The sequence below is a fragment of the Salminus brasiliensis genome, chromosome 3 (assembly GCF_030463535.1).
Source record: "Salminus brasiliensis chromosome 3, fSalBra1.hap2, whole genome shotgun sequence".
Taxonomy (NCBI): domain Eukaryota; kingdom Metazoa; phylum Chordata; class Actinopteri; order Characiformes; family Bryconidae; genus Salminus; species Salminus brasiliensis.
In genome coordinates, this window is record NC_132880.1 from 7,782,875 (window position 1) to 7,793,853 (window position 10,979).

Below are 10,979 nucleotides of genomic sequence, written 5' to 3' on the forward strand. Positions count from 1 at the left end.
GTTATTGGGAGAAGGTTTTGTGGTCAGACGAGACCAAAATTGAACTTTTTGGCCTCAACTCCACCCGCCATGTGTGGAGGAAGAAAAATGCTGCCTATGACCCCAAGAACACTGTGCCCACCGTCAAGCATGGAGGTGGAAGCATAATGTTTTGGGGGTGTTTCTCTGCCAAGGGTACAGGGCTACTTCACCGCATCACTGGGAAGATGGATGGAGCCATGTACCGCACAATCCTGAGGGACAACCTCCTCCCCTCTGCCAGGGATCTGAAAATGGGCCGTGGTTGGGTCTTCCAACATGATAACGACCCTAAACATACAGCAAAGGCAACAAAGGATTGGCTCAAGAAAAATCACATTAAGGTCATGGAGTGGCCCAGCCAGTCACCAGACCTCAATCCGATCGAAAATCTATGGAGGGAGCTGAAGGTCAGAGTTGCCAAGCGACAGCCCACCAACCTTCATGATTTAGAGAGGATCTGCAAAGAAGAGTGGGCCAAAATTCCCCCTGGTGTGTGTGCTAAACTTGTGGTTAACTACAACAAACGTCTCACCGCTGTGCTTGCAAACAAAGGCTTTGCCACTAAGTATTGAGTGTGTTTGGCAAGAGGGATCAAATACTTATTTTCCTCATTGAAATACAAATTAATTAAAATATATTCTTTAAAATTATATTCTGGATTTTTGTCTTGATATTCTGTCTCTCCATGTTAGAATATATCTACCATTAAAAGTGCAGAAGGATAGTGTCTTTATTAGTGGGCAAACAAAGAAAATCAGCAAGGGATCAAATACTTCTTGGACTCACTGTATATATATATATATATATATATATATATATATATATATATATATATATATATATATTTGACGCTTTTATATATTTTGAAATGCTCCAAATTACTTGGAGCAAAATATTTAACATTGACTTTCATTGAAAGTTAAGGTTTCATTCCTTCTCATGTAAAGTCAGCACCACATGCCTAACATTAAGTATGTACCCATTGTGCCAACAGATCTGACCGTTTATATGACCACAAAAGCACTTTTTCTATTGTCTTTATTTATTAATGTATTTATTTTTTACTTTTTTTATTTTACTGGAAACCTTCTGAAGTACAGTCACTCCCTCTCTGTTGTTAGAGATGTATGTTAGAGTTGTACTGTCACCTCCTCAGTCAGACATAACTCAATGCTGCTTACCAGTTAACAAACTGACACACTGTACTACTTTGATGTCATCACATACACAATTGTAATGGGGTGTAGATGTGATCTTTTCACTCTGCTGGGTCCCTCAACTGGATTCTTCCTTCAGTCCCTGTACCATAGCCCACATCATGAAATAACAAAAGTTTGACACACTGCGTAAACACTGTTCTACAAAGTACCATTCACCCCACAATCTGTCCGTCTGGGCTGTCAAACTGTCTGTAGAAACAAAGCTCCCAAAAACGGTCTGTGTTAAAATCCTCTTGATCTTAAGACTGCCTATTCAGCCTACAGCAGTTTAGCCCCTCCCATTCTCATGAAAGCGATGTGGAATGATGTTCCTGCAGATGGTCTGTTTGCGGTGTAGATGATGTCAGGAAATGAGAGCATCATTGTAGCCATCCAAATGATCCACTCTACTGTCGTTTTCTAGGTCCCTGAGGATTTCAGTCTGAACGTGACTTTCTGAATGAGGCACAATACGGAGCAGCCCGTCAGAACAGGGGGTCATTTATGCAGCACATTTCAGTCTTTAAAGAAAATTCTGAGAGCTAAAAGGGTGGAAAATGATGTAAAAATGAATTACGACTGTATTTGGGACAGAAAAGCGACTTCAGGCAGATGAAAATACTAGAAACATGTAGAATATGGCCCCATTAACTGCATGTCAAAACATTCCTGGCCTGTTCTTCCTCAGAACGTCTTTGTCGTCCTCTCCTACCTTTCATGCAGGCAGCTCACTTGTCGGCAGCTGGCAAGGGGTCAGGGTAAGAGTGGCTACACTATAGACAAGAGCCACTGCAGCTCCCGACCCTTTGGAGCTCCTCCGGGGGCCGGCCCCCTCCCCAGCTCCACCCCTTTGCGGCTCCCTCCTGTGGAACGCCCTCCTTAGAGCCGACCGGAAGTTGTCTGGCACAAAGCAGTAGACCACCGGGTCCAGGCAGCTGTTGAGGCTGCTGAGGGTGACCGTAGTGTGGTAGGCCACCACGTGCTGCTCCCTGCTGCCCCCAAGGCGGAAGTACACAATGGCTTCGCGAACGTGGAAGGGCATGAAGCAGATGGCAAAGACCACCAGAACGGCCACCAGGAGACGCACGGCTCGTGCCCGTCTGCCCCAGCTCTGTGGCATGAGGCTTCGGCCAGCGGTCAGTGCACAGGCCACTCGTGCCGTGAAGGCGATGATGACCAGCAAGGGGAGCACGAACTCCAGAACGGTCAGGGCAAAGAGTGCTGTCAGTTGGCAGCAGGATGCGCCGTGGAACTCCAGGGCTGTGGTCTGGAAGGAGTAAGTGACCACCACAGCAAAAAGCCAAACAGCAGCACTAACACCCTTAGCCATGCCTGGGCTCCTCCAGCGGCTGGCTGCCACCCAGACCACCGCTAGGTAGCGGTCCACGCAGATGCTAGTGAGGAAGAGGATGCTGCAGTACATGTTGACGAAGTAGCTGAAAGTGTGCAGGTATGAGCAGGCCAGGCAGGCGCCGCCACTGTAGTAGAGGGCCACGCGGGCCGGCAGCGACAGCGCCACCAGCAGGTCAGCCACAGCCAGGTTGATGGTGTAGATGACGGGCGCTGTGCGAGACTTGGTGCCTGTGCAGAAGACGTAGAGGGCCACGCTGTTGAGTGACAGGCCCACGGCAAACATAAGGCTGTTGACCACCATGAGGGCAACCCACAGGCCATGAAAGTCCTGGTAGAGGGCCTCGTCCAGGTGGGCCAGTCGCTTCAGATAGGGCACTCCAAAGAGGCGGTGAGAGGTGTTGAGCAGAGGGTCAGGAGTGATGTTGAAGAACTCTCTAAGGAGGGTCTCCATGGCTGTCAAAGTAGAAACAAAGGAAAAAAACTCAGAGCTACTCTGAGTTTAATGTTAATGCCACCACAATGGGATTACTTTACCAATTACCTAAAAAGCCAGTCACAACTACTGTACTTACTAAAACCCTCTAAAAGGCTGGAAAATACAAGGGAAAGTCTAACAGTATTTTCAGGACTTTAATTAAAAAGAAATATCACAGAAAATGTCTGTCCTTCCTGCCCTTACTCTAAAAGTATGTTTCTGCTGAAGAAACACTGTATCTAGTCTGGCTTGTTTAAGTTAGGTTGGGAGTCTCTTCTTCAGCATGGAGATCTTTATCTATAAGTTACATATTAGCATGATTAGAACCATTGACAAATTGTTGGCTGGGTTTACAGCTCCCCTTATCATCATGTTACACATCATAATTAATACTGTTACTCTGCACTGTTACACATCATAATTAATACTGTTACTCTGCACTGTTACACATCATAATTAATACTGTTACTTTGTACCATGTTACACATTATAATTAATACTGTTACTTTGTACCATGTTACACATCATAATTAATACTGTTACTCTGCACTGTTATACATCATAATTAATACTGTTACTTTGTACCATGTTACACATCATAATTAATACTGTTACTTTGCAGCATGCTAATTAATATTGTGACTTTGCACCATTACATATCATATTTATTAGTTACTTTACACAATGTTACACATCATCATTAATTTTGTTACTTTGCACTGTTACACAGCATAATCAATACTGTTACTTTGCACTATTACACATCATATTAATATTGTTACTTTGCACAATGTTACATATTATAATTAATACTGTTACTTTGCAGCATGCTAATTAATATTGTGACTTTGGACCATTACACATCATATTTATTAGTTACTTCACACAATGCTACACATCATATTAATATTGTTACTTTGCACCATGTTACACATCATAATTAATACTTTTACTTTGCACAATGTTACACATCATAATTAATACGTTTACTTTGCACAATATTACACATCATAATTAATACTATTACTTTGCACAATGTTACAAATCATAACTAATAATGTTACTTTGCAGCATGCTAATATTGTTACTTTGCACCATTACAAATCATATTTAATAGTTACATTGCAACATGTTACACATCATATTTAATATTGTTACTACAAGCAAAAGTTGTTACTACTATTGTTGCAACAAGCAAATGAATATTGTTACTTTGCACCAATACATAATCAAAATTGATACTGATACTTTCTAACATGTTCATTAATATTGTTACTTTGCACCATTATACATCATATTTAATATTGTTATTTTGCACTATTATGCATCAAGTTTTAATAGTTACGTTGCATCATGTTACACATCCTAATGAATATTGTTACTTTGCACCATTACACATCATATTCAAGAGTTACTTTGCACAATTGCACTGTTAATACACTGTTGTTAATACACAGTTACACAGTTACTAACTGTGTTAATACACAGTTAATAATTTGATGCCTAAGGGAATAGTTAGTCAAAGTATCAGATTTACACAATCATCCCATTAGCACAATGCTAACAGCTTAGTGTAATAACTTCGGTTACATTTGAGCTAAATAAGCTCTGGGTGCAAAACCTAAGGAGCATTTTGGGGCCCTGAAACATTTTGGCTGGTTCCTTACATTTAACCCCTAACACTCCGAAGCTTATTGCACACCATGGTGAATGAATGTATTCTCATGACTCCAAACTTGGTGATAAAAAATAATAACAAATTGAACATTTAATGGGTATGTTTGAACCAATATTAGCATTAATGTTAGCAAGTACATTTCCAAACCATGCTGAAACACCACTAACGTCTTTAATGAAAAAACTACAGAACTTCAGTTGAATATCTCAACTGAAACTGAACCTTACCTTTAAGAACAAGTGGTCTGATGGGTCTCTGAAGGCTTTCCGAGGAGGTTTTTCTCACACTAGGTCGGTCACTGAGAAGCTCCAATCGGAATTGAAGTGCTGAACTTCATTCATTCATTTGGACACATGAAAACATCCCATGTTTCAACGGCACGAGAGTCCAGGTCTTGAGTGGTTGAAATCCGGACCAGTCTCAACCTGGTGATCACTCTATGCTTTTTAAATCATTGAACTCACATCCTGTCCAGAAACAAGCCGCTGTCTCTTTCTTGGTCGCTCAGTTTTGGTTGCCTGTGTCTCTTTTGCTGCTGTTGAGTCCTTTACCATGTCTGAGTGTGTGCTGGAGTTTAGGGCCTCTCTCACTCTCTCTTTCCAAATCCCTCTCTTTCCCCGGAGCTTGGACGGGGAGGAGAAACCTTCCCAAATTTGCTCCTGCTCTGACGTCACTGGCTGTGAATCAAGGGCTGAAACCTCATCACAGGAATAAGAGTGTAAAAAGCCTTATACGGCAATGACAGTGATATTTTAAAAAAATATGTTTAAAGAAACAAAAAAAATCATTTGACCCAATTTGATTAAGCCAAACCTGCAAATCAAACACTGTGAATGTTGTTAGGAAAGTGCCAGGTCACAACAGTGGGCTGAGGCTATTCCCTCTTAACCAGAAAAGATCTGGAACCACGATTGGTTACAATCATGGGCATTATCTATGGTTTTGGCCTATGTCATGGGACTATATCGTCACTGTTTAATGAAAAACATCATTAAACAGTATCTCTATGGTCTTTGAACTTTGAATGGAAGTCAAGATAAAATAAGAGTTTATTCCAAGCCATTTAGAGCAATTCTATTGGTCCATTCATCCAGAATTATTTAGACAGTGTACAGAGCAGCTACAAGGTTCAAACCATTGAAAAAACTACAAACATAAAAATAATTTTCATTGGACAGCGGCCATATGAAAATAGCAAAGTTCAGCAGACTAGCAAATATAATATGCAGGATTTACCTCTAAGCCTTTAGTTTAGGTTAGTGCTGGCGCTAGAAGGCTAACCTAGCAAACAGCAGAAGTCAATTATCACCCAAATGCAGGATCAATCACTTCTTCCAACCCACTCAGACTGCATCCAGGTCTTAGTTAAGGATGAGCTGACATGTTGGTGTGGTTTGGGTGCAGTATGAATAAGTGTGAACTTGAAGACTTTGTAGCTTCACTGTGTAGCTGAACGCAGGGTACCTTCAATGTAGACACCCGCTGTCTAAAATTCAGCTACTCTGTATAGTTTACCTGCGTCAGACTAGCTGCCACCCACCGGACTGACCTCCAGGCTCCCCTGCCACCCGAGTCAGACTAGCTGCCCACCCACTTGCCACTGCTACCTACCTAAATGACTATGTTAAAATTGACATGGACTCTTAACAATTTGCCACTATTAACCTTCATTACTCATTATTCTTACCATCTCTACTATGATTATGTTATGATTATGACCAGGATGTGGTCTGAAAGGGTTGAGAGAAGTGTTTGATCATGTATTTATGAAAAGGATTGGGGTGGCTATTGACTTCTAGGGCGCTATTTTGGTGATCTTTAGGCGAGTCGTCAACTGTGCCCAGCACAGCTTGATTTAGTGCGTGTTAGCGTGTCTTATCGTAATGACAAGTAAAGTACGTCTTGTGCGGCTGGAAGCGTGCAAAAGGCACAAGTCTCTTAATAAATCATGGGTGTGTTTTGGGTGTAATGTGCACTAAACCAATCAGCGTGTCACTTGCCATTCTCTTTAAGAGCCAGGTATGGTCTGACTTTGGCAGATTGCTTTTTCAATGGGGCATTGCGCACGGCCTGGGAAGGCTTGCTGAAGCACTGGAACGCCTCGCCTCTAGAATAATAATTTTATACTATATATATGCTATGGGTTTGTACACTGCTGCGCATCCATGTCTGCGAAACAAGCAGGGGTGTACACGCGTTGGGCACGTGCCTGTGTTGACAATTCACTGCCAAGACAGCAATGAACGTCTGACTGTTGACGTCTGCCTAGGTTGTCACTCCTGTGTTTTCCGTTTCCAAGCTAGCAACATGCCAGAAATGTACCTGAACACGCCTCTTTTCGAGACCACCACGCCCATCGGTGTAGATATATTCACTAGCACCGTTGCTATTTGAGCGATGCAGGCGGAAGGCGTGAAAACAGACTGTTGGTGGGGTGTAAGAGTGCACAGGGTAGTAAGCAGTAAACTAAAGAATTCAAATTTGTACTCCAAATAGGTCTTGGATGATTGACTACATCCGGTGTATATGCCTAAAAACTATGCACATGATGACACACAAATGTATGAACTGAAGCCGTGTTGGAGACATCAGTTTCCTGTATATCACATGAATAGACTGCGATATAGTGCTGTGCCAGTTCCAGGAAGAGATAGGACAGCGAGCAGTGTGTTTAACTCACTCCGACCTCTCTGTAAACAGACCTTTCTTAATTCATCCAGCTCTGCTGAGGGAACATCTTCAGTAAGTCACCTGGCAGGAGTCCATTACCAAAGTGACATGTAAATCAAAGCTTTATGTCCTACGTTCAGATGAGGCAATTGGAGAAATTCAGGTCAAGTGCGTCGCTCTGGGGATCACATCATCTCCAACTACAATTCAAGCATGGCTCCATATGCAGAGCTGATCGAGATGAAGAGCTGAGTAAAACGGACCAGTTGGTCAGAGATTTTGAGTCCTCTAGGGAGAGTACAGCCTCTGTACAGTGGGGTTAGCTGCCCAACCTAAACAATGAGGAAACCCCAGTAACACTGAGATCCCCTTCCATATAAAACACTATGCCTCTAATTAATATGTGTAGTCAAGGCTGGTTTTCTGCATCCAAGGCTGTTATAAAGCATTGGACTTAAAAGGAAATCAAAAAGTGGACTTATTAAAAGACGGGATTATAAATTACTCCTCGATTTGACGGATAAAGTGCAACAGACTGGAAATCTAGAGTGGATGCTTCGCTAAAAAGCATCTAGAACAACTCTAATATGACAATATGTCAGGAGAGCAACTTTTAAACACAGTGAACACTCTCAATATGTCCAGAGTACAGAGAACAGAACACTAAAGCTTTCATCAAAGAATCCATAAGGAATGATAAATGCAAAACTTCAGCTTCTCTGCATTCGTCAGAACAAGGCGCGAACATGCAGGCCCAATCTTTCCACCTTTCCCGTTATTCTATACAGTTTACTCTTCGGAATTCACAAGGTCTGAACTCTTGATGGCTTAATCCTCCAAAATATGTCTCTATCAGGGAAGATTGATTCGCATGGTCCGTGCAAATAACAAATAACGGTGCGAAAATAACTGCCGAGGTAATTAATGGTGGCCTTGTCACCACCACGGGTCTCCGCATTCCACCTCGCAGACGCAGCCCCGAAAAGAGCGAGTTGGAGAGCTTCTCCAGAATAACTCCCTCTTCTCTGTGTTTCTGTTAGGGGGCTTAAGCGCCGGGCCATTGTTTTGAAAGGTCATGTTTCACGGCTCTGATGCTGTACGCTTGAGGAGAAAAAGGGATGGATAGACCTAAGGCAGGATCAGGGGTGGTCTGCCATCGTGCTCTGCTTTGCCATTAATAAACATTTAAAGGCCTCTTTACAGTGCCACCTATTATGTCATTGTCAGGTGCCCGTAGGTGTTGGTACAGTTTTATGGGGTGAGCTGGAGTTTTCATGCCAGAGACAATACACTACTGGATGAGTGTTGGTGAGCACAGAAACATGTAATGTTTTTGAGAAATGGCCCAGTGAGTGCCCTGTTGAATTCCATGCTGTCTATAACGGGCTACGCTGGTTTATACTGGTCTAGTGCAGGTTTAGTTGCATCATCAACAGCATTTGCCGGTTTTCACTTTCTGAAATAATGTGAATCGGGCGGTTGTTCTTTGCATTGTGCCATAGTTTCATGATTAGACCAATAGAAATGCTCTAAAATGACCTGGAATAAAAATATTTTCCATTGACGTCCATTGAAAGTTCAGAAGGTATTTTCCTTTACCTGTAAAGTTACCATTTTGGAGATGGAGAATTTTTTTGCGTGACAATAATAGTGACCAGCACACAACATATCATCACTGTTGGACATAAACCTTGTATCTCTATAATGTCAACTTTACAGTAAAAGGAAAAAGCCTTCTTAACTTTCGATAGAAGTCAATTGGAGAAGAACTTGCACCAGACCAGTATTAACCAGCTTAGACCATTTTAGCAAACAGTATTCTGGTTTTGCTGGTGACTTATCCAGAGCAACTTACACCAGAATCAAGTTACACAGATAAGAAACTAGTGTTAGGAGTCTTGCCCAAGGACTCTTACTGGTGTAGTGTGATGTACTTGTACAGCTGGGGAACAGAACCTTAGTAGTCTGCCAGGGGGAGGGCAATGTTGGTATTTTGTATTTTTTATAAGACAAATGTAGGCCACACAATGTTGACATGAGAGACAACTGTCACTATTCAGTGGATATAAAGCGACTCTTCATATCCACTGAATAGTTGGCATATAGCACTTGAAGTGGTGGTACATTCAAAATAAACCAAAGGCTATTAGAAAGCTGAAAGGGTTTGTCAAACATGCTGTAATTCCCTCACTTCCAGCATTGTTGCTGTGCCTGTAACGTAGGCTGGCGTTGAACTGGACCCCTCGGGCTTCCTGTTTTAAACATGTGTCAAGGTGACGAAGACCAGGGGATCACTATATTTCAGCTCTGGCCTTTTAAACCCCCTATAAAATAGCTGTATTATAACATCCACTCGCCTGCATATACAGAGGGACTAACAGCAGGAGAGTGCAGGTGCGCATTCTTGGAGAACGTCCTGAGGATGTCTTCTCTTTACTGCAAAGCCACTGGAGAGTTTTCAGTGGCTGACTTGTGAGAAGGTAGCGTAGCACTGTACCTAATGACTTTAATGCTCATCCAAATAAAGGCCATGTCCAGTCCTTCTTCTTTTAGTCCTTGTTTGGGGGGACTTCGACGATTCTTCCTTGCAACAGGCTTCTATTCCTGTGAAATTCCTATGTTGTCTTGCTGCACTTCTGCACAGGTCGTGGTGATGTTTAGATTGGGGGACTGTGAGGGCCATGACAGAGGGTGTCCTGTTTTTCTTTTACAATTTGCTGGTATTTAGTCCTTTCTTCCCTCTACCAGTGAACTGTTGCCTGTGCCACTGGCTGCAACACAAGCCAAAAACATTGACTGATCCACCCCCATGCTTAACAGTTGGAGAGGTGTTCTTTTCATGAAACTGGGGTTAACAACTACGGTACCAAGCTGTGGTACCCACTTTCTCTTAATACCATCATAAAGTCTCAAAATGTTACGATGGTATACAATATTACTGGGGGGGATTATTTATGCATTATTTTAAGATGAATAAAGCACAAACTGAGCGAACACTGCACACACTTTTAAATGAATCATTCAGTTCAAGTTTATTCATTCAATAAATGTTAAACCGTCAGTCTGACTAAACAACTGTTAAACTGCTCTGAATCAGAAGAGAAAAGCTGGTTAGCATTAGCTTAGTTAGTCACAGAACAAACAAGTCTGACAGAAAGTCCACTTATAAACATTTAGATGAGAATGACTGGGGACTAACAATCAAGCGACTGCTCTTTCTTCCTGTGGTCTTGGATCTGTTGCCCACTCCCATCCTCTGTTATTATGCAGCACAGGAGCCTAATGGTTAAAAGGATAAGCCAGCAGACTGAAGGTTATAGGCACGGACAGCTGCTGTTGACTAACTGCTGAGCTACCGACACATTTCTTATAATAAAAGAGAGCAAAGTCGAGCAATTGGAAAAATTATACCGTGAAATCTGCCATGTTTGGACTTGTAGCCAGCAAGCTAGGTTTAGGTAATTTGGCTAGCAGGTTTAACACAACAGCAAAGGCCATGTTCTAGCTAACTGAGGCCCAAGTCCACTACATTTAAAGCAGGAAATTGAGGTTATTGATTCTGACTGGGTAGAAACAAGCAGTA

The 10,979-nt window shown here is 42.3% G+C and overlaps 1 protein-coding gene across 1 annotated transcript; it reads right to left on the minus strand.

Annotated features, from left to right (window-relative positions):
• Positions 1 to 1,935: 1,935 nt before the first annotated feature.
• Positions 1,936 to 3,024, minus strand: LOC140551227 (G-protein coupled receptor 20). The gene has a single exon (XM_072674615.1). It carries the CDS (start codon positions 3,022 to 3,024, stop codon positions 1,936 to 1,938), a length of 1,089 nt encoding a protein of 362 aa, XP_072530716.1.
• Positions 3,025 to 10,979: the final 7,955 nt, after the last annotated feature.